Below are 26,781 nucleotides of genomic sequence, written 5' to 3'. Positions count from 1 at the left end.
ATGCTGCCATGTTTGTCAGTGAAGGCAGACTTGACCTTCGTCCTGTCAGTGCACTAAAACTACTGGACTTGAGCACAAGTTTCCCACTGGGAATCAATAAAAAATTCAAATTCAAATTAAAACAAACAAACAATACAATCAAATCAAAAATAAACGTCTGTATTGCATTTACATTCTAGCCTATTAAAATCACAAGAGGCAAAAGGTAACAGTGACCATGACGTAAAGTGGGACAAACGGCATAAAGTTTTATGGGCCTATGATGTTTTTTATTAGGCTGAGCTCATGCTCATTTCTTTCACATGCATGCTGCTACACTCACACATAGACTCTAGCTTGACTTCTTCTTTGTGTGTGTGTGTGTGTGTGTGTGTGTGTGTGTGTGTGTGTGTGTGTGTGTGTGTGTGTGTGTCCATGTGTGTGACCGTGTGTGTGTGTGTGTCCGTGTGTGTGACCGTGTGTGTGTGTGTGTCTGTGTGTGTGCGTGTGTGTGTGTGTGTGTGTGTCGTGTGTGTGTGTGTGTGTGTGTGTGTGTGTGTGTGTGTGTGTGTGCGTGTGCATGCATGTGTGTGCTGTTACAAATTACTCATTACTTGCTTAGACATGTAATTCCACTTGATTAAAGCAATGTATTTAATGTATGTGTTGCTATCAGGGGTGCCTGGGTAGTGGTGGGTAGTTGTATTGCAGAGGTTCAATCACTCGCCTACCACTGCACAGACCCGGGGAAATTGGAGGGGGGGGGAACAAGAAACAAAAAACACTGTTGCTATCATGCTCTATAATGAAACATTATTTGAAAACGTCTGATATGATTTTTGCTTCCATAATCTTATAGTAAAAATGTCTCCTTGTTTCTTAGTGAGATAATGCATCAATAATCTGATCAGGTTTTTCCTTCCGATAAATCAAGGATTACATCTACAGTTCTGCTCAGTTACACTCCAAGGCTATCTGCATGTGTGTGTGTGTGTGTGTGTGTGTGTGTGTGTGTGTGCGTGCGTGTGTGTGTGTGTGTGTGTGTGTGTGTGTTATAGGAGAGAAAGAAGTCAGTTACATATGGGTCCTTGGCTTACTTCATGACTCCTTCTCTCAGAATAATGATAGCTGGGGAAAGCAACACTGGAACCATAAGTCACTCACACACACGCACATGCGTGCACGCACACACGCCCCCACACATACACGCACGCACGCACGACGCACACACACACACACACACACACACACACACACACACACGCACGACGCACACACACACACACACACACACATACACACACACGCGCGCGCGCATACGCACACACACAGGAGAATGAAAAATAGCTGTACAGGAATTTTAATTGATCTTGGTGATGCATTTTTTTTTGCCTCAGCGGTTCCATCCTGGAGTAAAAAAAAAAAAACCTAACTGGAAACAGATTTCAGGAGTGTAACTGTAGCTCTCTCACTCACACACACACACACACACACACACACACACACAACACACACACACACACACACACACACACGCCTCAGACAACTTGAAGGCCGTTTCCCCTCTCAGGAAAATTGATGCTTTGTAAGTTAATTGAGATAGGTCTCATTGTGTCTCAGCTACACAGGCCTGTCTGTTACCCCCCCCCCCCCCCCCCCCCCCCCATAGTTGAACTCCTCTTCTACTCCTTGCAGCGTGACTGCTGTCGGGTCAGATAGCCGGAGACCAAAGCCTACGTTTCATCAAACGGCTTGATGCTCAGAACAATAGGTGCAAACGAAGTGCCAACCCATCAAATACGAGGTAATGTAGACATGGCCTCACAGGCTGTAGTGTAGTGCAGGGGCGGTTCTAGGCCTTTTTTGGGGACCACCCAAAAATAGTCTCAGCCCACCCAAAAAAATAGAGGCAAAAAAAAGCAGTAGCAGTTTCTGACTACACTCAATGCGCTGTGTGCGTGTTTCCCCCCCCCCTCTATGTTCTTAGGGTGGGCTGAGACAAAAATTTAGGGGGGTTCAGCCCACCCGAAAAGTTTCTAGAACCGCGGCTGCGCAGGCGCTCCCTCCTCCATCTATCTGCCTAATCCCACATCACTTCACACAGGTCACACACACAGTACAGCAGCGAAGTGGTCCTCCACAGTCCACACAATCGTTCTCCCCACTCATGATCAATGAAACTGTGAGGTGAGCTTTGAGCAGTCAAAGTCGTTAGTAGTTACTTAATTAGCATATTGATATGCAAATTAGCGCGTAACGTTAGTTACTAACTATGTTAGTTCAGTATCTCAATAAAAGTTCTTACAGGCTTGTTATTTCCCTCTAAGGGAGTGCAAGGCAGATATTTAAACAGCCTTGTTTGTGTACAGTACCAGTGGCATGGTAGTAATAAAAAGGGATTAAGGACCAGGACCCCTGGTGGTCAGTAAGATGGGCTGGTTGAGCCAATGTTAAAACGATCTTTATTTATTATTTATTTTTGCTTTAAAACTATTTTTTAATTTTCTGCTTAAAGTTCATGAAAAAAAGTGGCATTCTTGTTTTTTCCCCACAATAATTTCATAATACCATTTGTAATGCCACCGTTGTAGAGCTTTTGTTCAAAATTAAAGTACATTTTCTCAGATTTATTGGTGTCTTTCTAGTCACACAATTTAATAGTCAGTGTTTCCCATACACTGATCTATTTGTGGTGGTACACCCTACATAGATTTTGACCCCCACAAATACTGCCACATATTAATTTCAACTAGTTGACTGCAAACTCCTGCTTTAGTGCAGTATATTATTATCTTGTCGGAATATTATTCCAGCCAATAAGTTAGGAAGTTCCCTTTTGATTTAATTTTACTTTTGTTTTGCCTACAAAGCAAAATGTTACTTTACTTGAAACTCCCCTGAAGTGATTTTGGTATTATTTATGCAAGCATAATTCTACCATATAGTAACCTGTATGCAGAATATATATAGTATATATAGGGAAACAATTATTTTTTCATCGCTGTAAAACCACAGAAAGAAGATATTGATGTGTGTAGTTTTTCATAGATCTAGTCTCTTCATTTTGATCTCAAAGTGCGCCAGTTTGATCCATTTTTACTTGAAACTGTACAAAATTTTCTTCCGGGGGGGTATGCCCCCGGACCCCCCCAGGGGTTCAGTGGTCCATGACCTTTGGGTGGGCTGAGCCATCAAAGCTCTGATGCTAAAACCGCCCCTGGTGTAGCGGGTTCACTTTTTAAGACTAGAGTGAAGATACTGGGATCATATGAATCTAGAAGACCTATTGGTAGTAGGCTACCACTACCAACCATGTCATGCTAGTGTAACAGGGTTGTTATAGATTGTTGAAGTTCGACAAAATTCTTTATTATTTTTTATCTGGCAAGCAAGTCTTTTGTATGTTTTATTTGTAGAGGTTTTATTTTATTTTGAAAAAGGAAAAACTATACGATCACTATGTGAGAGAGTTGTACAGACCCCCTTTGCTTGCTGACGTCTTCACCTATGGGGCATGGAGCTGTGTGTGTAAATGTCACAGTCATCACCATCCACAATCGTGTTTGTTTACAGCTCGGCTGGAAAATAAATGCCGTGAACCTGAGAGAAGTTGTAGCGTGGTCCTTCAGTCTGCTGTGGGTGAACCAGAAGGAGGGGTTACACTAGCTTGTTGGGAAGGGGGTGCAATAGAGCAGGGGTTCCCAACCTTTTTTGTGCCAAGGACCGGTAGATACATGGAAAAAAAGGTTGCGGACCGGTTGTCAATTTTAATGGTTTTAGTTACATATATATTTACTCACCAGGTGGCGACAAAGGGTAAATAACAGCCTTTTGTGTTGTACTGTATGTAGCCTACAGTATTTATGTTTTTGTTTCAACTACAAACATAAATAAACGTCAACTTTAAACTATGTTTCAACTACCACACACAGCCTATAATATTATAGCCTATGTTTATTAAAAAAAAAAAAAATGACCCGGCTCGCGGCCCGGTACCAAATGCGTTGCGGCCCGGTACCGGTCCCCGGCCCGGTGGTTGGGGACCACTGCAATAGAGTATGCGCATGTTTCCAGCCGCTCTCTCCATAGCGTGCCAAAATATGGACAAAGCTATCCTATTGATTTTGGTCTCCCGTTTGGAGTTGATTCGTTGGCCATCGCCATCTTGATTTGATCGTCAGCAGAGTGGGAGGGAATGGGTTGAGTCCTTGCGCACCTCACGTAAGATGGGGGTTACCCAGAGCCACAGCTCCGCCTGCTATTGGTCTATGATCGGCAAGCTGCGCGATCACTGGACAAGCGACCTGTCAATCACAACTTTTTCTATCATTTATTTTACTCCAAAAGGGGCGAGTTATATAAAAAATGACCCCCCCTCCCCTACAGTTGTTTTTTAAATGAGCTATATAGACCAAAACCATGTTAAGGATCAGGCTGTAAAGATGCTTAATCACTGTTACAAAGTAGGGGTGTCAACGGTTACAACATTTTCTAAACATGTACACTGGACCTTCTGGCAGCGTGTAACCGGTTAACCGATGTTGTTGTTGTTTTTTACCCGATAAAGTTGTCATCTGTAGCTTACAGGCAGCAGATTGTTGTGTATGCGCCACGTTGGTGGGACTGGCCCTTTTTTCTTCTTGTTTTAATATTTTTTCCCCGATTTTTTTATCCCCCAGTAGTGCTAATTTTTTATTTATTTATCCTGGTTGCTGCTCCACCCTCTGCCGATCTGGGGAGAGCCGAAACTGGCTCCATGCTTCCTCCGAGACATGGGCAGTAGCCAGCCGCTTCTTTTCACCTGACAGGGGAAGCTTCACCGGTAGGACATAGCACGTGGGAGGATCACGCTATTCCAACGAGTTCCCCTCCCTCCGAACAGGTGCCCCGAACGACCAAAGGAGGCACCACTTCAGCGACCAGGATATTGCATGTTTTGGTGTGGGGTTCCTATATGAAGGAAACCCCCAGGGGGCACGGGGAGAACATGCAAACTCCACACAGAAAGGTCCTTTTGATGGGGACTGGCCCTTTAAGAGTGTTACGACAGTGCCGTAAGTGGGGGTGTTAGCCTGAACGTCAGTATCAGAGTTGAGCCTGCTAGAGACGTAGGAGCATGAGAGTTTAGCCTGTATGACTCACAGCCGTTATTAATAAAACGTTAAACAGCATGTCGTGGTCCGCCAGTTCTTCAGACATAACATTGGCGACGAGGATGATGGGACTGACGTTCTCTGATGTAGCTTGACACTGAGGATAGCCTACGGCACTGGCGCCGGAACAAGGGGGACATGGGGACATTTTGTCCCCCTTAAAATTTGGTCCCCCTAAAAAAATTTATAAAAAATCTGACGCTTAGAGCCCACTTTACACTGTTTACACAGCCTGTGATGCTTGTTAAATATTGCAGATAACTGAACAAATAAGGTGTCTAGACCCATGTTTTGAGGGTCAAGGATCATAACAAAACTATTCCTGAAGTGGCCACATGAATCTGTGGCATGCTACTATGCAAATTAGTGCTGCCATTATAAAAATATAAGTTTTTTGTTCATGTACTAAATACCTCAGTCCAAAGTTCCCTTTCACTGATGCCATGAACAAAAAACCATAATCATAATGGCAGCACTAATTTGCATAGTAGCATGCCACAGATACATGTGGCCACTTCAGGAATAGTTTTATTATGATCCTTGACCCTCAAAACATGGGTCTAGACACCTTATTTGTTCAGTTATCTGCAATATTGGCTGAGATATACATATGTAGTGAAAATATACTTTTTGGTGATGGCGGCACTAATTTGCATAGAAATGATATGTGGGACATTTTCACAACTTTTTAACATAGCTCATCATTTTTTACACAATTTTTCCAATCTAGAAATGCTGATTAGAAGTATATTTCCGGGGGGTGCATGATACCCCCTCCTTCCTACTAGACTATATAGACTCCTATTATCTTCATGTTCTACTGGGCCGGCACCCTAAGGATTTAAAGACAAGAGTTGGACTGACGTTCTCACCGCCAGGTCGCAGATTGAAAATAATGTTGAGTATATGTTATATAAGTATATGTTAAGCAGAAATATTATGTGTCTAGCCAATCTGCTCCCACAATTTAGCCTTTCTGTCTCTGTTGTGATAGTTTCTCCATTATTAGTTGCATGAAAACGAGAGCCCGCACCAGCGCCTTTCTGAAGCCACTGCTGAGGTAACGTTATTTTCAATCTCCTTCCTCGCTGGGATCACCGTACCCCAGCGTACTGACAGGAATATGCTTAGCGGACACATGCACAGTTTATTTTTGATGAGAAATGAATGATTGCGAGTCCGGTGACATCCCTATTACAAAGTGGGGCATTTTAACAGGAACGATCAGGACTTCTGAGCCCTACCTCAAGTGGCCATTCGAGGAATTACAACTTAAACAAAGACTTCCGCGTCTTTCTGGGAAAGGGGCAGAGCTTGCCCACTGGTTGAAACGCTATCGTCCTCGAGATGAGACCAAGGGGCAACCCCACCCCCTTTCCCCTTTCCTAATTGTTGGAAGTAAGGTTTTTTTCATTCTAAAAGGCTCACAGCATAATGTTGTGTTTCTGACTTGGATTGATTCATCAAAACTTTCAAAATCCTTACTACTGTACTGTCCATTAATAGTGACATCAGGGGCCAGTTGCACCAACTGGTCTTACGACTGGTCTTAAGCTAAGTCGGTCGTAACTTTGCGACCTAACAGCTACGCCGGTTGCACCAAGAGGGCTTAAGCCTTCTTTTCACTACGCCCAGGCGTAACTCTTACGCCTGGTCAGGAGGAGGCGTAATGAAGTGCCTGCCTGTAACAGAGATCTCCGTGTCTATCAGCGGAGACCTGCTGTAATTGAGTCCTTACCGTCCTCATCGTCGTAAAGTCGCCTTTGAAGCATGAAGTTAGATTATAACGAATTAGTTGTGTGGCTTAGCCTTCCCAAATGTTGAGGGTCGTTTTTTAGAATTTAATACATAGAATTGGGAACGTTACATTCAATTTCATTCAGACTGCCTGACACTAATCGCCGCCGCCATTTTCCCCCGGAGCTTCTACAGGAGGAGTGGGGTGGGAGGAGGGAGGGTGTAGTGACACACATACAGTAGTGGGTGACGGCGCGAGGCACATTTTTGGCCCCAATCAGGGGGCATTCCCCGGCAATTCACATGGACGCGCATTGCTACGACCAGCGTAGTTAAGACCAGACATAAACCCTGTTGGTGCAACAAGCGTAAATCCACTCTAAAGACTGGTCTTAAAGGACGGCTTTACCGTGGGGAATATGAATATATATTAAATCTCACGCCCCTAAGGTTTTCGAATCCGTTGACATTTTTGAAATTGGAGATTCACTGCCAGAGATATCAAGCATCTCTCACATATTTTTTGGGCCAGCCGACGCGTTTCGCGTCATCTGGCCCAAGTTCGCCTTGCGGAAGTCGAGGACCTATGAACTACAATTGTTGTGAGCCATGGTCCCGCCTCTAGAGGTCCTCCACGCCCCTTCAGAGGTCTTGAACAAAAACAAAAGGCAGCCATCTTTTTCCACCACCTAGCCTGCTGTAGCTAGGTTAGCTTTCCATAGCTCCTTGCAAAGAGACAATTTTCTCGGGAACGGAAGCACGGACAGACACGGGACTGGCGGCATTGGAAAGCTCGTCAAATTTTACATCTAGTAGTAGGTGCGTTGAAGTAACGAAATCAACGCTGAGCAATGTACCCGTTTTTACACATTTTTACATAAAATAGTTACAACATCAGATGCGCGTAACTCCTACGAAAATGCCTTAACACGTTCACTGCCAATGACGTGTTAATACGTCAAAAAAAAATCCAACGGTTGACTGCCAATGACGTGTTAATACGTCAAAAAAAAAAAAAAAAAAAATTTGACCGTGGGATGTGCATCTAACCCTTTTACATCTCTTATATAAATATTGGAGCCACCGAACGTGTACAACCCATTCCACCGACCCACTAAGTGGTGACAGTGCTCTCCTGACTAGAGGAAGGCAAGCAAAAAGCAGTGTGAGGAAGCCATTCTCATGAAAATGGATGGCGAAAACGCTTTCGTTTTCGCGCTGATTGCTGGCGGTGCGGGATTGCAAATTTGCATAATAGATTACGGGTGGAACACACTTTGAAACACGCAGCATAAATATGACCAGAATCGCAAAAGCTTCAACAAAGCTCTCAACCGAAACTCCAAGAAACGAGCGAGCCCATCCAGACTTGCCCAACGGCCGCCAGCAGACAGGCACAGTAGCAGCAAAGCAGTGAGCCTGGTGACGCGAGGTTACAGCAGCAACAGAAACAAGCTTGTGACACGCCCGCTGCAGCCAAGAAGAACACACACGGAGGGAGGAGTTTGAAGGAGAGGGGTGTTTCCTGCTGTTATGGAGGAAATGACTGTTCAAAACTATTGTTTAGATGTCTGACGTCTTACTGATGCCAAAAATGAATGGTTAAAGTGACTGTTCTATCGAATTTCACAAAAAGCCGTTTATCTCAGAATAAATTTTCAGACGCTGAAACCATGCTGTATTCAACTGCTAATGCTTACATAACTACTAACTCTACAAACTAACTATTTTAGACAGAGAAAGCACACATTCTATTAGTTCTTTTGAGATATTGTGTGTTCACAAAATCCTAACAGAAACGAATCCTCGGCTCTTGAAAGATGAGCCAGAATCCTCAAAAAAAAACCTTGGCAGAAGCTAACTACAGTATTGAAAAACGGCTGGCAGTGAATGTGTTAAAATGCATGAAAAAAAAATTCATTGTGGGAAATGTAGGATTTCGGGTTCCCGCACCCGCCCCTCCCCTCCACCACCCCCCCCCCCCCCCACACACACACACACACAGAGTGGATTTCGGTTGATATCTCTGGCAGTGAACCTCCAATTTCAAAAATTTCAACGGATTCGAAAACCTTAGGGGCGTGAGATTTAATATATCGCTGCTGTCGTTCCAGGACCTCGAATCTCCAAAACAGAAACTTTTCAGGAAGTAAAAAAAACCTGTTTGCTCTTAAACTACTGAACCAAATGTCGTCAAAGTTGGCACATGTCTTAATTATAGTTAGTTTCCCGCTGAATGTGTCATTACTTTATAAATATCTGACCTGGATAAGCTCAAATGATGTTGTTTATATTATCAGTCCGACTTGGAAGCGCTTTCTCATGGCCAGTCAAGCGGGAGGCAGCCGCATCCTCATGCACGAGCCCCCAAGCTCCAGGCCGCGGGCGCGCGCGCAGGAGCAGCAGGATTGCCCCTCGCCTCTCATGGCCGATTTGGGGCTTTCGCATGGGGTGAGAAATAGTCTGACATAACGTAACGTTAACGTTACTTTATTCTCGTCAGAAAGCACTCCGATTTGCATGTTAAAACAAGTTTGCAGCCTAGGAATAACTGGAAAACATTTGATTGATATATTAACGTCAGAGGAAGCCAGGATGAGTCAAAACGATATGAGAAATACACAGCGCGTCTGCCGTGTGTCTTTTCCGGGTTTAGTGTCCTGCGTGGGGGGGTACACACGGAGGTAGGGGGGGGATTTTGAGGTTTGACTGACAGATTGAGGGCGAATGGCGTTACGAGATTTACTCACAAGCTCGTTTTAATGCTTTTCCATTGGTTGCATTTGTTAAAAACCACACAGAGACGTGAAGGGTGACCAATGGCATTGATTCATGACAAAAAGTAAGAAAGTGAAAAAAGTGACATTCGAGGTCCTGGCCCGACACAGACGATATATTCATATTCCCCACGGTAAAGCCGTCCTTTAACTAAGACCGACGTAGGAGTTACGACCAGGCATAGTTAAGACCACTTGGTGCAACTGGCCCCAGGTGACAAGCTGAAATGTAAATTTTTAGCCTAAATTTTGGCTAAATTTGCACGTAAGATCACCCCCATAGGTTATGCTAATCGGTGCTCTCCCATGCCCCCCCTAGCTCCACCCTCTCAACCCCCTCCGTCGCACTAAAATCAAGATGGCGACACCCACCGTTTGTCCATATTTACACAGTCCATGGATGAGACGCTGTGTGTCTCTCTTTCTACACCTGTGTCTCTGTGCATTCAGACCGGAGAACTGGGGGCAGGGCCTATAGGCAAACTCTCGGTGCACACATCTCCCCCACAAACATGCATGGTCACTAATAGAAGCGGTTGTACCCTCACTATTTTTATCTGCCCCCTCATAGGGCTTTCACACCGGCAGGGCTCCGTGCCGGTTCCGGTTCCCGAACCCAAATTTGAACCGGGCGGCGCGTTCAGACCGAAAAAATAATTGGTTCGGAACCTGAAAAGTTGGTTCTCAGCGGAACCAAAAGATAGTTGGTTTTTCCTTGGGAACTGGGACATCATCAGTGGGCGTGTCTTATTCTAGGCTGTGAAAACGAGCAGGAAGGAGAAGAAGGCAGTGACAACATGGAGAAAAAGAATTTGCAGTGGTCTGCTGAGGAAACCAAATGTTTAGTGGCGATTTGGGCATCTACCGAATTTCAAGGAAAGCTAGAAAGCAGTACAAGAAAGAGCAAGTTGTATGCCGAACTTGCGGAAGACCGAATAATGTCCTCCCACTTTGGTTCCGCTTAAACTGGTGTGAAAGCGGGCTGGTTCGCCAGAAAGCACCAAGGTTCTGAGAACCTGAGAACCAGACCGTGTCTGTCTGAAAGTGGTAACAGTCACTTGACTCACTTCATCCTGGAGCCGGGCTTGATGCGTGTCTGTGTGTGTCTGTGTGTGTGTGTGTGTGTGTGTGTGTGTGTGTGTGTGAGTGAGTGAGTGAGTGAGTGAGTGAGTGAGTGAGTGAGTGAGTGAGTGAGTGAGTGAGAGAGAGAGAGAGAGAGAGAGAGAGAGAGAGAGAGAGAGAGAGATGTCTGACAGGCTACTCTCACTGACACAGGTAAAAGGTAAATGAAGCACTGGAAAAGCTTGTCTATAAAGCGGAAGTGATTTTTCTATGATCTGTCTTGTAAAAAAAAAACAATAATAATAATCTCTTGTCGCTGACTTTTAAAACCTAGACATAAGCCCAAGCTGGAGTCTAGAAGCAAACACACCACACAACATTAATGGCACAGACTGTATCCTCAGATAAAATAACCCAGTTTGCTCACTGTTGATTGTGTGTTATCTATAAAGTTTAAATAATCTGTAGAGAGAAAACTTACCGGGTATGGGATGCCTCTGTGCTGTGCTGTGCTGTGCTGTGCTGTGCTGTGCTGTGCTGTGCTGTGCGAGCGTGAAGTGAGCAGGAATTTTCTCCGGCCAGCAGGAATCTCACTTCCAGTTTAGTGATTTTGCCTTCAAAATAAAAGCATGATAAAGTTCGGTTTTTACAATAAAAGTTGAAGTAGAAATGTACCTATGACACCCAACATAATGAACATAAGAACACTAAGATGAACCTCTAGTTTAATGTTTGAATGAAAATAGACCAGCAGAACAAATACAAAGGAGACCTAGACCTAGACGTCTAGAAGCAAACGCACCACACAACATTAATGGCACAGACTGTATCCTCAGATAAAATAACCCCGTTTGCTCACTTTTTTGTGTTATCTATAAAGTTTAAATAATCTGTAGAGAAAACTTACCGGGTATGGGATGCCTCTGTGCTGTGCTGTGCTGTGCTGTGCTATGTGTGCTGTGCTGTGCTGTGCTGTGCTGTGCTGTGCTATGTGTGCTGTGCTGTGCGAGCGTGAAGTGAGCAGGAATTTTCTCCGGCCAACAGGAATTTCACTTCCGGTTTAGTGATTTTGCCTTCAAAATAAAAGCATGATAAAGTTCGGTTTTTACAATAGAATTTTAAGTAGAAATGTACCTATGACACCCAACATAATGAACATAAGAACACTAAGATGAACCTCTAGTTTAATGTTTGAATGAAAATAGACCAGCAGAACAAATACAAAGGAGACCTAGACCTAGACGTCTAGAAGCAAACGCACCACACAACATTAATGGCACAGACTGTATCCTCAGATAAAATAACCCTGTTTGCTCACTTTTTTGTGTTATCTATAAAGTTTAAATAATCTGTAGAGAAAACTTACCGGGTATGGGATGCCTCTGTGCTGTGCTGTGCTGTGCTGTGCTGTGCTGTGCTATGTGTGCTGTGCTGTGCGAGCGTGAAGTGAGCAGGAATTTTCTCCGGCCAACAGGAATTTCACTTCCGGTTTAGTGATTTTGCCTTCAAAATAAAAGCATGATAAAGTTCGGTTTTTACAATAGAATTTTAAGTAGAAATGTACCTATGACACCCAACATAATGAACATAAGAACACTAAGATGAACCTCTAGTTTAATGTTTGAATGAAAATAGACCAGCAGAACAAATACAAAGCAGACTGTGTACAGAAAACCCCTGCTGACCACTTCACGCTGGTCAATAGGTGATCGTGCCTCTCACCTGATTTGCCTCTCGGAAGACATCAATAGGAGAGATTATCAAGTATGGTTGCCCCATTAATATGCACAATGGATTATGTGAAAAGTAGGCACTTCTGCTCATGGCCTTCTGAAATGTCTGCCAATATCAATGAGGCACACATTACAACAGAACAGTAAAATGAGCCCATTTTTGAAATATTGTTAAAGATTTCAAATTTTAATACGTTGGGGAAAACTCAGTGCAGTCATGTACATCAGTAGTCCCTCTATCATGCCTAACTAGTGGCTAACCAAAATATGTGTAAACTTCACTTTTGTTGATATTTGGAAAAAACACATTTTACAGCCTACGGCCACACCAAAAAGTAAATTGAGCCCATTTTGAAATATTGTTCAGAAATTAAAATTTTAATGCGTTGGGGAAAACTCAGTGCAGTCATGTACATCAGTTAGTCCCTCTATCATGCCTAACTAGTGGCTAACCCAAATATGTGTAAAATTCACTCTTGTTGATATTTGAAAAAACACATTTCTACTGCCTACGGCCACACCAAACCGTAAGATGAGCCCATTTTGAGATATTGTTCAAAAATTAAAATTTTAATTAGTTGGGGAAAACTCAGTGCAGTCATGTACATCAGTACATATAGACTGCAGACAGTCTGTACTTTAGCCCGTTCAAATTTGGCCGGAGCAAGTTGCCATCTTCCAAAGAAAAAAAAACACACAGAAGGAAGTTCGATGGTATTCGACCAAACACGACACATGTCAACAAAACCGATGCATGTTATTGGAGAAATTAGCGGATGTGCCCGCCGTCAGCGGTGGTCCCTTCTTATTTCCGTTTTGACCAACTTTCTCCTCTATGAAGTACAGGCGGCTTGGCGGAAGCGTCTGTTTTCAAGAGACTACACTCTCCTGGGCTTTCATGTAGCACTAAGCACAAGTCTACTTTTGAATGCATCAAGAACAAATAAATCAAACCATTTCTGAAAACAGGTTCACTGCACACAGCCACCTAACAGCCTAATCAGCCTCGGAATTCAATGTTAAACATCAATAAAAGGGGTTAACATTATATATACAGTATAGATTTAAAAAAATCTAAAAGTTACATTACTTCACATTAGCAAATCAAATATGTACAAATCTACATGAAGTAATAGGATTTCTGAACAGGCACTTTAATTCAAAACAGTTCAGCCAGCCCTCAAAGTCGTCTTTGATGGTGTGACATCGCCATTCCGCAAAGACACGGTGTGACATCGCCACTCCACAAAGATTCATCTTTGACGGTGTGACATCACCACCTTACAAAGACAGTGTGACATCACCACCTTACAAAGACAGTGTGACATCACTACCTTACAAAGACAGTGTGACATCACCACCTTACAAAGACAGTGTGACATCACCACCTTACAAAGACAGTGTGACATCACTACCTTACAAAGACAGTGTGACATCACCACCTTACAAAGACAGTGTGACATCACCACCTTACAAAGACAGTGTGACATCACTACCTTACAAAGACAGTCTGACATCACTACCTTACAAAGACAGTGTGACATCACCACCTTACAAAGACAGTGTGACATGACATCACCACCTTACAAAGACAGTGTGACATGACATCACCACCTTACAAAGACAGTGTGACATCACCACCTTACAAAGACAGTGTGACATCACCACCTTACAAAGACAGTGTGACATCACCACCTTACAAAGACAGTGTGACATCACCACCTTACAAAGACGGTGTGACATCACTACCTTACAAAGACAGTGTGACATCACCACCTTACAAAGACGGTGTGACATCACTACCATACAAAGACAGTGTGACATCGCCACTCCACAAAGACTCAGTCGGCAGTCACTTAAAAAGATCAAACAACATAAAAACCAGAAACAGACAATAGCCCTAATAGCCACTTCAACATATTTGGAGGATTTGATTCTGACGGTGGCCACACACACACACACGCTCATCAGACCAGTATACACACACAGGGAAGGGCTAGTTTTCCAAGTATACAGAAGCATCTGCTACAGTACGGGATGGAGATATAGTGCCTAAGCCACACCCTCTTCCAGGTTCAGCATGGGACCTAAGAGTTTTACTTGGTCAAACCAAGCGATTCAGCTATATTCAGAATCAGGAGACACCATAGAACATTTCAGTCATACATAAGCTTAAAAAAAACACGGCCTCGTGGTTGTATGCCTCTGCCAACAAGTCAAGTTGCAGTCTATATCCATGTGTGTCCAGACTCAAACAAGCACAAATTCCTTGAAGCCCACAGCGCAGTGATGTGGCCATTCAGCCTTATGGCACTTTAGGCAATGTTTGGGGGTACCTCAATGAAAATGGTCCTACCCCTGACCTAACTCTACCCTCCCACCACCCACACCGCCTATTTTACCTAGTCCTGCCCCCTTCCTTGATGGAACAGGCAGACGTGAGGTCACAGTGACCTTGAACTTTGACAATCCAAATCTAATCAGTTCATCTTTGAGTCCAAGTAGATGTTTGAGCCAAATTTGAAGAAATTCCCTCAAGGTGTGCCTGAGATGTCGTGTTAATGAGCATGGAATAGACGGCCGTGAGGTCACAGTGACCTTGAACTTTGACCACCAAAATCTAATCAGTTCATCCTTGAGTCCAAGTGGATGTTTGAGCCAAATTTGAAGAAATTCCTTCAAGGAATTCCTGAGATATCTCGTTAACGAGCATGGAACGGGTGGTCGTGAGGTCACAGTGACCTTGAACTTTGACCTTTAACCACCAAAATCTAATCGGTTTATCCTCGAGTCCAAGTGGACTTTTGAGCCAAATTTGAAGAAATTCCCTCAAGGCAGTCCTGAGATATCGTGTTAACGAGCATGGCACGTATGTACGGACATACATACATGTATGCATGTATGGACAACCCGAAAACATGCTTTCGACCATGCTATCGTGGGCGGAGGCATAAACGGTGAGGAAATCATAAGGAAAAAGTGAAATGTTCTATGGTCTCTCCTGATTCTGAAGCTGTATAGCTGTATCTGTATCAGCTTGGTTTTACCAAGTAAAACTCTTTTTATAAGAATTTTTCAAAGAGTCTACAGGAAAATGAACAGAGAATGAAATTCTTTAGGTCCCATGCCGAACCCGGAAGAGGGCATGACTTTGACACTCTATTATAACTATAACTATATGTATATACTAACTATATATATATACTAACTATATGCACACAACACTCATGGAATGATTCTGTTGCTTATATTCAGTTCCCTACTGTATAATGCACCGTGTCAGAGGAGTCTGTGCAAAAAACAAGTGTCCTATTTTAAATAGGGCAAGATAATCATAACAAAGTCAAGAGACTAAAAAAAAACACACAACTACATCAAATAAATAATTCAATAAATAAAAGTATTTTTTTCTTTCTTAAATAAATACTTCAATAAATTAATCGATTGATTAGGAGAAGAGGCAGGCATGAATGACAATGAGGAGGGGGAAGTGGCTCCTGGATGCCGTTGTAAAAACAACAATGTTGTAGTTGAGTTTTTTTTTTATCAGTAGCTACCTATAATCCAGATGTAGGTTATCAGTAGCTACCTATAATCCAGATGTAGGTTATCAGTAGCTAGTAGCTACCTATAATCCAGATGTAGGTTATAAGTAGCTACCTATAATCCAGATGTAGGTTATCAGTAGCTACCTATAATCCAGATGTAGGTTATAAATACCTGTAGCTACCTATAATCCAGATGTAGGTTATAAGTACATGTAGTTACCTATAATCCAGATGTAGGTTATAAATAGCTACCTATAATCCAGATGTAGGTTATCAGTAGCTACCTATAATCCAGATGTAGGTTATAAATACATGTAGCTACCTATAATCCAGATGTAGGTTGTAAATACATGTAGCTACCTATAATCCAGATGTAGGTTATAAGTAGCTACCTATAATCCAGATGTAGGTTATCAGTAGCTACCTATAATCCAGATGTAGGTTATCAGTAGCTACCTATAATCCAGATGTAGGTTATCAGTAGCTACCTATAATCCAGATGTAGGATATCAGTAGCTACCTATAATCCAGATGTAGGTTATCAGTAGCTACCTATAATCCAGATGTAGGATATCAGTAGCTACCTATAATCCAGATGTAGGTTAGCAGTAGCTACCTATAATCCAGATGTAGGTTATCAGTAGCTACCTATAATCCAGATGTAGGTTAGCAGTAGCTACCTATAATCCAGATGTAGGTTATCAGTAGCTACCTATAATCCAGATGTAGGTTATCAGTAGCTACCTATAATCCAGATGTAGGATATCAGTAGCTACCTATAATCCAGATGTAGGTTATCAGTAGCTACCTATAATCCAGATGTAGGATATCAGTAGCTACCTATAATCCAGATGTAGGTTATCAGTAGCTACCTATAATCCAGATGTAGGTTATCAGTAGCTACCTATAATCCAGATGTAGGTTATCAGTAGCTACCTATAATCCAGATGTAGGTTATCAGTAGCTACCTATAATCCAGATGTAGGTTATCAGTAGCTACCTATAATCCAGATGTAGGTTATCAGCAGCTACCTATAATCCAGATGTAGGTTATAAATACATGTAGCTACCTATAATCCAGATGTAGGTTATAAGTACATGTAGTTACCTATAATCCAGATGTAGGTTATAAATAGCTACCTATAATCCAGATGTAGGTTATCAGTAGCTACCTATAATCCAGATGTAGGATATCAGTAGCTACCTATAATCCAGATGTAGGTTATCAGTGGCTACCTATAATCCAGATGTAGGTTATCAGTAGCTACCTATAATCCAGATGTAGGTTATCAGTAGCTACCTATAATCCAGATGTAGGTTAACAGTAGCTACCTATAATCCAGAGAAACACTACTGAAAGTCACCCATGGCCTGTGATCAAATTAGACAGGATAATGGTCAAACTGCTCCATAACCACACTGAATATCACCGAAGGATAACAAGGCAATATTACAAGGCGACAGAAACTGTCCTACATGCAATATGAATTAATCTCACAAATACTTGAGGGAAGATAGGCAAGTACTAGTGCTGTTGTCACTTCACCACAGAGCAAAGGAGTAAACTGCATACAGTATAACAACAGTTTTCACCAACCGGCCCCTACAGCAGTAAGCAGGTGGGGCTTTTAGAGCACAGAGGAAAAACACACTGAGCCTCAAGTCAACACCACAGTAGTACAAACCTAGGAGCAGAAACTACACCTCCTCTTTAGCCTCCTTGAACAGGCAAAATGTGCATTTCAAATGATTTCAACTAAGTTGAGGCGCACTTGATTTAGGGTACCATGTAGTGTATTCACATTTCAGTTTACAGTAAGACCCCCCCCCCCGTCCGGTGAGTTAAATCAAGCGTACCTTGAGTGCGTTACACATTTGAGACCATTTCAAAGCCGCATGTTACCCACAAAGGTGGTAGCATCAACCTGGGTCCCATATTACTTACACTGTAAACACAGTTTGTCATTTCAACTTAAAACCCCACTTCAAGTAGCCAAGTCAACTAAGAGTTTAAAATGCATTTGGTTGGATGAGTTCTGATTTATGAAGCTGAAACAACGAATTGCGTTCTAACCACACAATAAGCCTTCCTACAGTCTGTGTCTGCGCGGGTCAGAGCATGGTGGGGAGGGCGGCGGGGGCAGGCTGACGGTGTTTGGCGGCTCCACCGGGTCATCTGTGGGCAGAACCAGGCGGGTGCCCCTGATCACCAGTTCCTGTTCACCCAGGGCAAGCTCCCGATCCAGGCCATCGTCGGACAGGCCTCCCCCGGGGCCGGCGACGGCGGAGCGCTTGCGGTTGACGGTTCGGGAGCCGGATGGGTCTGTGCTGACGGTGACGTCGCCATACATGGAGCTCACGTTGGCGTCGTTCAGGATGAAGTCAATGTCGTCGTCGTCGTGGAGGCGACCTTCATTCTGCCAGAGGGAGGGAGAGAGCGGAGAAGAAAAATTAGGAAGGGAACGTTAAAAGTGCTAAGAAACAGAATTTCTAACTTTTGCTGTTTGTTTTCATTATACCTCCAATACACTGGATATTGTGTTTGCATTCTCACTCTGATTATTGCTTTCAGTATTGCTTGTTTGCATTCTGCTTGGTGGTTCAGATTGATGCTATGTGGGTTCATGCCATGGCAGAGTGTAAAAATCTTAAACATTTAAAATTGTCAGGCTAAATTCTGGCTGGCACCCCAAAAACCTACAATCCGCTACAGAAAATGTTATATTAATGTTTGGTGATTAACTGGCCCCTGGCCTCCTGTCATTTTGCAAAAGTTGCCCCCGGGCAAAGCAAGTTGAGTGTCCCTGCTATAAAGTATACAATTGTGGTTATTGCGCCAACAAGCATAGAGTACCGCATGAAAGAGTCCGGAAGTAGCATGTTGGTTCCTCAGGGGAAAAGGCTAATGGGTTTTAGAATGGGGATTTTGCTTAAATACATGAAATAAGGTCTGTGGGTAACAAAAGTTTATGAAAATGCAGCCTTTGTTTCAGCAGGATAATCTTCACAAACGTGGACCACTTTTATGGCTTTTGAAGCATAAATGCCTGACGTCACGTTGTACCCAAAGACTATGGGATCATTTCAAGATAGTTACTCCCCTACTCCCCCTGTACCCTTTCCTGGTTCCTCACAACTCCATAAGCCTATTCCCATGATGTCACAAGCATTTTCCTACCAATATGGTGCTACAATACACACAGCTCATTGGCTGTTTGTGTCACTTGACCTGTTAATCACCTGTTAATTGATTACAATCGCCTGTTATTTTCCTACCAAGATGGCCATGTGGTGATGTAACACAATACTATCAATAAACGCCACTATAATCATAAATAGAAATAAAAGGAAGGAAATGGCATTGGGTTGCTGTAAATCATTCCCAACCTTGTTCATACTAAGGAGCAAATCTGATTTTTTTTTAATTTTATGTAGCCTAGATATGATTTTTGCAACCAACTTGCAGAGAGATGTGTGGCGCCGCAGTGAGTGTGTGTTGTTCGGACTATTTGTCAGTGAATGGATGCTGCTGCTGCTGCTGTTTATTTAGACATGTTTCTGGTGTCCGCGGTGAGCCTCCTTAGTAAGGTCTGATTGCAATCCTGTTTGCCCGGCGCTTGCCCTTTGATGCCCCTCAGTCCTTCTCTTATTTTCACTCTTGGAGTAATGTTGATAAGATAAGATAGCCTACTATTAACGTTAAACTGAACATGAGATGCAGTGATATCGTCGCACCTAAGCACAGACACACGTAGCCTACAGACTTTTAAAAGTGAGCCTTCCCCCACACAGCGACTTTCATCCTCGCAGTCATCTCCGCAAACAAATCTCATTGCAGTTTAGCAAACATGTAAAATAAGACAAGGTGACAATGCTGTTCTAAACACATCGGCCCCTATCGTTGCATCGGCGCAGTTTCTAGGCCGAGCGGCAGGCGCAGATCAAAGCAGTGGGCGTGGAAAGGCGCACTTGATATCGTCGTGCTGGCGCTAGATGCAGCCCAAAGCATTACAACCACGCCTTTTAGGCGTAAAATTATGCACCGTCATGCTCATTGGATAAGTGCAATAAACGAATCGCACGCTTGCCTTTTTAGCTCCAATTCCAGTGATCCCGCAAAACCAGACGAAAGCCAAACGCTCTGCCCCCCCCCTCCCTTCATCCAGTCTGTCTGTCTGACTGCATTATAGGCTATTATTCCATATTATTATGCTTCTCAAACCAATCTAACTGCAGTTTCAATACTGCAAGCATGTAAATACGCTACACTATAGCAAGATCAAAGTGAAAATAATGTTCTATGCATCAGCTAGAAAAATATAGCCTATTAGATTGGTGAAAGTTTGTCCAGAAAGATATCATTTTCTCTCGCCTGCTGCAGGAAGGATGATGCACATAAATATACCCTACATTATGTCAAGTCATTGCATAAATGTGTTTTTATTGTAAAACTAAATGTGAAATAGGGCCAAGTTATTGGACGGACATCACAGTATAGCAGATGCCATTAGAAGCGCGTTCCGAAGCGCGTTCCGCTGTTACTTCTCTAAATCACGTTAACTCGACAAGGGGTATATATATGCCCAGGAGGACATATATGTTTCACATAGGGTGGTGTTTTCATTTCGAGGTTTTATTTGGTCCAATATTGAAATGTTGACAATGGCAGGCTGTGTTACCATTACACATTAATTTAGAACTACCTTTTATATCTATTTTGGCTCATTTGGTGGCTATTTAGTAGCGAAATGAAGAAACACAATGCATGCTGGGAACTCAGAGAGAGAGAGAGAGAAGGGTGACAGAGAAGAAGCAGTGAAGGCAAAGAATAGGCCTGCTTTTCAAAAGCGCAAAGCGCTAAATGTAGGCCAGCTCCCAAGATATGACTAGGCTGGTATTTAGCGCCGACACGCCCACTTTGGGACTGCGCCACGCCCATTCGGCCTAAAGCGCATTTGGCAGCCTAAAGCCTATTGCTATCTTGCCGAAACAGGCGCAAGGCACGTTTTTTTGCGGTTAAGGCCCGTAATAGCGCCGATGGCCTGTGGGAGAATAGAGCCCATCGGCTACTATAATATATTTCCCTGCATCTCATACTGAGATTAGATCGGTATTAAGTTTGGACAGACTGGAATGGATTGATTTCACCTTCCCCGCAGCACTGCATGACGGACAGGTAGGACGATTAATTACAGCTTCTGACTGACAGCGGTGCAAAACTACGGTAACAACTTACTACGGTAACAAGTTTTTATTCATCGGTCATTGTGCCTGCCTATCTACATATAACGTTACTCTTATGGGGCTGAGCACAGAGTAGTTTTGCATGCCAGGCGGCGCGGCATGTGGGGACGGGCGACAGCAGGGAGATTTCTCTGGTCTCGCGCTCGAGACAAGGAAAAGCAGAGGGTGATGTGATGTGTGGGTGATGGCGCACTACACCTTTTGACAAGAATCACGAAAAAGGGTGAAACGAAAATTAAAAACTGACTGCATAGAGTTCTAGAGGATAAGTTGGACAAGTTAATAACTTGCAGAAATATCCCATTGTGATTACATTAGAGCGTGTTGAGAGCGGGGGGGGGGGGGGGGCGTCACCAGGCTCTTTTAACGATACTTACATGGGAGTCAATGGCAGTTTCTAGTTCGCCACTGAATGACCAAATTTATATAACTTTCAACCATTTTGACCAACGCTGTTTCCATACATTTCCATACAGGCCACCAGCGTTGGCTAGTTGTTGATATTTATTTTATATTATTATTATAAAGAATATTATTTATTTTTTGTTAAGATTTTGTAGCTCTCGTATAACTTTTTTTTAGGCGGTGGGCAAACTGTCATGGTGTCATTTTCCGATTTTTTTTCCCTTTTCCTACCACAGCCAAAGAGTATAGTGAGACAAGAGGAGACGGCCATATCTTGGTTTTTCCCATAGGTTTTTTCAAATCAAGCAGCATGCCGTTCTGCCAGAAATCTGGGGGGTTTAGTCCTGCTTTAAAAACAAACCTTTGTTAAACACAGACCTTATTTCATGCATTTAAGTGAAATTGTCAGGCATGGCTGCGGGAAATGTGGATCTATTCGCGGATAGTTGATGGCCAAGGCAAACTTGGTAAGTGAAGTCTCGAGAAGTAGGGAAGTTGTGGAACTTGATAGCTGGGTCTGCAAGGTTTGAAGATGGGGAACTGTTGCAGAGTGTTGTCGCGAGATTCGTTTATGAACCACTACTGAGGACCTGCAGAAACGGACCTCCATAGATCCCGAACATGACATCACCTGTGTTATGACATCACCAGCGAGGCCATTCGAAAGGCATGACTGAGACACCCATGAATCATGACATCATCACCGTCTGCGACATCATCAGTGATCCATGACATCATAGTAGGAACGACGACATCATAGTAGGAATGATGACATCACAGCAGGAATGATGACATCATCCTAACAGAAATCCCCATTCTAAAATCCCATAGCCTTTTCCCCTGAGGAGCCAACATGGCGGCGATTTCCAGTTAAGCCTACAAAAATACGTCATCCCTGCAGTACTCTATTGAGCCAACGCATGTGAGAGATGAAGAGGGAGAGGATCATGGGAGAGAATCGTGAAAAATCTATGCTAATGAATGAGATTCCGCTTCAAGTGCATTCTGGGTTATAGAGTATGTTGTGTGTGTGTGTGTGTGTGTGTGTGTGTGTGTGTGTGTGTGTGTGTGTGTGTGTGTGTGTGTGTGTACCTCATAGGCCTGTGGGCTGGTGAGGCATCGTGCCAGCGGGCCACAACAAGCAGGCATAGTGGCAGTGAGCGGGGGCCCACTGTGGGTTAGGAGGGGCTTCAGGTAGCTGCAGAACGAGCGTCTGTCAAGGACTCATAACATTTCGTAACCGTTAGTTTCAGCCAAGCAATCTGATTGGTCAAAAATCTATTCCAAAGTGCTGAAAGTTCTGCTTAAAGGATAAGTTCATCCAAAAATGAAAATTCAGTCCTTATCTACTCACCCCCATGCCAGTGGAAGGACAGGTGTAATTTTGTAGTTCACAAAACATTTGTGGAGTTTCACAGCAAAACACCGTTGCAGAATTTTCCTAAACAATTGAAGTAGATGGTGACCAACTTTCAAACGTAAAATTAAAAAAAATAACATTTTCAGCTGGCGTAATCTAAGTCTTCAGAAGCCCTCAGATACCAAGTAGACTTGGAAAGACATCATTTACACCCTGTTTTTATCCAAAATTTTAACTGTAGCCAGGTACTCCAAGAAGGTGGGGGGGGGCGGATAGTATTCACCTTATGTAGCCCCGCCCATTTGACCGAGTTGTGTTATGACTTCCTGTTCAAAACTCCGTCTGTTTTACCTGCTCACTAGTACTGTACTGTCACAGCAAGTGTCAACACAATAGGAAGTAACTGGCTGACCCCTGTGTTGGAACATAAGATGAATACTGTAGCCTGCTACTACAGTGAAGATGTCAGCTAAAAACAGGGTGTAAAATAAATTATGTCTTTTCAAGTCAACTTGGCATCACAGGGCTTGTGGAGACTTGGATTACACCAGGTGAGCAGTATGGAGGCATTGTTTATGTATTTATTTTTACATTTGAAAGTTGGTCATCATCGATTTCAATTGTAGCAACGTGTATTATTGTGAAACTCCATCCTGAATGTTTGGTGGACTAAAAAATGTCACCCGTCCGTCCATTGGCATGGGGGTGAGTAGATAATGACTGACTTTTCGGGTGAATTGATCCTTTCAACATGGTGAAATGGTGAAATGGTGAAATGGTGAAATTGAACTGGTTGCCATGCTAACTCTTGTGGTATCAGGCAGGCAGTTAGCAATCCTTTTTTATTCAGACAGTATGTGTATTGTAACCGTGGTATCAAAGCAAACTGCAGTCACCCACAGCACCTAAAATGTTGTTGTTGCTGGAATATACACAGTTTATCAGTACCTCGATGCTTGGACAAACACTCCATCAGACAGCATCCATAACTTACTACTCCATATACAGGAGAAAACAATTCCCCGAGAAACAATAGTCCAACCCACATTTTCATACAATCTGAAATGGTTGAGCTCAAAAATATACCTTTCTCATCCCAGAAAAATGCACAAGAAAATACATACATATATGTCTATGTGCTAGTGATACCAAAGAACTTTTATGGAAAGAACTGAAAGCTCCATATTGCCCCATTGCAACATCAGCGCCCAGCAGCCTCCGCCATTTTTTATTTTTGGAAGCGTGACAGCGCCAAAAGAACCTCGCACAGGCTCGCAGTGGTCAGCTGCGGTAGCACGGGCCCCAATAATCAGCCTCTCTAAACAGTAACTCAACGGGAGAACACTCTAAACTTTGGGGATTCACATCTTTTCCGGGCGTACTGCAAATCTTGATTGAAGTGGTGTAGTGCAGGGATGTAAAACAACAACCATATTGTGGAAACTAAGCAAAATTTTTCGTTTTCTTTGTTTAGTTTTTTCAAGATAAATAGCTAATGCGGCTGTCGTCCACTCCGTCAGAAGTGCGTTGCCGTGGTTTTAACCTCGGGTCCTTTGCATTTACTATTTATCTTGAAAAAACTAAAAGAAAAAAAAGAAAAATTTTGCTTAGTTTCCACAATATGGTTGTTGTTTTACATCCCTGCACTACACCACTTCAATCAAGATTTACAGTACGCCCAGAAAAGATGTGAATCCACGAAATTTAGAGTGTTCTCCCGTTGAGTTACTGTTTAGAGAGGCTGATTATAGGGGCCCGCGCTACCGCAGCTGACCACTGCGAGGCGCATTCTGTTTCCAAAAATGGCCGGAGTTTCGTCTCTTTCCTTCCATGCTCTTTGGTGATACATAATAAAGTGTTGTAGCTCTATCTCACAAAAAAGAAGAACAACAAAACATTCCTTATAGTTTGTAAAGGGCGCCCTCTGGTGTTCAAAGTTGAACCCAGCAGCTACACTCGTCACATTCTTCCACACACTGATTAGAGGCAGTACAAACACATAGGATCTGGAGCCTAAACACACTCTCTTCCCTCTGTCAGAGCCTCAGAAGCTACAGTACAAAGGATACTTGTGGTCAAAAGTATACCAGATCCTGAAGGGCCAGGCACTCTCGTGTTTGGTGTCCCTCCGCTGTGCTCCATCCACCATTGTCACCTGTTCACATACAAAGACGTGAAGGGGGAGACATTTTGTTTCATGGCAGTTTCAGCCTTTCAAAATGCTTTTATTATTGCAATCCAAAATGGGGGCGATTGGTGGTGTTATGTGCTCATTTGCAGTAAATTGCAGGGATTGAATGAAAACTGCAATCCACAAAATTCACATGAGGCTTGTTATATTAGGGATTACGCTGCATTAAAATACTGCAAAGTAAACGGCAGTAAACCTATTTGAATAAGAATGTAGTGATTAGTCAAAAGCCATTGCCACATCTGAACTGTTGATTGGACAAAAACGAAAACGAAAATAATCTCAAGTTCCTGGAACACTGACCTGCCCACCCTGTGACTTATCGTTTCCACACAGTACAAAACATATTAAATGATGCCAGCGGAGGTGGATTCATTGACATTTAACAACTTTACACAAAGAGAATCTGCAGCAATGACTTACAGAGCTGTCTTGATCTGAGTCCACACCCACCCTGAAGGAGACAAAGATGCACGTGGGAAGGAAAAATGTTCACCAGATGAGGAAAAAAACACACATAATGCCCAGTTCAGACTAGACACAGAGACACACACACACACACACACACACACACACACACACACACACACACACACACACACACACACACACACACATAATGCTCAGTTCAGACTAGACACAGAGAGACACACACATGATGCCCAGTTCAAACTAGACACAGAGAGACACACACATAATGCCCAGTTCAGAGTAGACACAGAGAGACACACACATAATGCCCAGTTCAGACTAGACACAGAGACACACATATAATGCCCAGTTCAGACTAGACACAGAGACACACACATAATGCCCAGTTCAGACTAGACACAGAGACACACACATAATGCCCAGTTCAGACTAGACACAGAGACACACATAATGCCCAGTTCAGACTAGACACAGAGACACACACATAATGCCCAGTTCAGACTAGACACAGAGAGACACACACATAATGCCCAGTTCAGACTAGACACAGAGAGACACACACATAATGCCCAGTTCAGACTAGACACAGAGACACACACATAATGCCCAGTTCAGACTAGACACAGAGAGACACACACATAATGCCCAGTTCAGACTAGACACAGAGACACACACATAATGCCCAGTTCAGACTAGACACAGAGAGACACACACATAATGCCCAGTTCAGACTAGACACAGAGAGACACACACATAATGCCCAGTTCAGACTAGACACAGAGACACACACACATAATGCCCAGTTCAGAATAGACACAGAGAGACACACATAATGCCCAGTTCAGAATAGACACAGAGAGACACACACATAATGCCCAGTTCAGACTAGACACAGAGACACACACACATAATGCCCAGTTCAATCTAGACACAGAGAGACACACACATAATGCCCAGTTCAGACTAGACACAGAGACACACACATAATGCCCAGTTCAGAATAGACACAGAGAGACACACATAATGCCCAGTTCAATCTAGACACAGAGAGACACACACATAATGCCCAGTTCAGACTAGACACAGAGAGACACACACATAATGCCCAGTTCAGACTAGACACAGAGACACACACATAATGCCCAGTTCAGACTAGACAC

At 43.2% G+C, this 26,781-nt stretch overlaps 2 protein-coding genes across 2 annotated transcripts in view; both read right to left on the bottom strand.

Moving 5' to 3' along the window:
- The window catches only part of fhl1b (four and a half LIM domains 1b), a 45,194-nt gene extending 33,959 nt beyond the window's left edge, over window positions 1-11,235 (bottom strand). The window contains exon 1 of the mRNA XM_083637408.1: window positions 11,190-11,235. The gene's annotated coding sequence lies outside the window, so the exon portion shown is untranslated. The remainder of the gene's footprint in view (window positions 1-11,189) is intronic.
- A 6,844-nt stretch (window positions 11,236-18,079) lies between these two features.
- Window positions 18,080-26,781, bottom strand: part of LOC310778347 (sodium/hydrogen exchanger 6-like) — a gene marked incomplete at its 3' end in the record, with an annotated part of 35,640 nt that continues 26,938 nt past the window's right edge. Inside the window, exons 13-16 of the mRNA XM_083638743.1 lie at window positions 25,613-25,643; window positions 25,068-25,153; window positions 22,731-22,836; window positions 18,080-18,406 (exon numbers count right to left, since the gene is read on the bottom strand). Of these exons, the coding sequence (XP_083494869.1) occupies window positions 18,080-18,406; window positions 22,731-22,836; window positions 25,068-25,153; window positions 25,613-25,643 (550 nt within the window). The remainder of the gene's footprint in view (window positions 18,407-22,730; window positions 22,837-25,067; window positions 25,154-25,612; window positions 25,644-26,781) is intronic.

The sequence above is a fragment of the Poromitra crassiceps genome, assembly GCF_964638095.1.
Source record: "Poromitra crassiceps genome assembly, chromosome: 1".
Classification (NCBI taxonomy): Eukaryota; Metazoa; Chordata; class Actinopteri; order Beryciformes; family Melamphaidae; genus Poromitra; species Poromitra crassiceps.
Note: the sequence above shows the minus strand (reverse complement) of the source record. Positions and strands in the feature narration are given on the sequence as shown.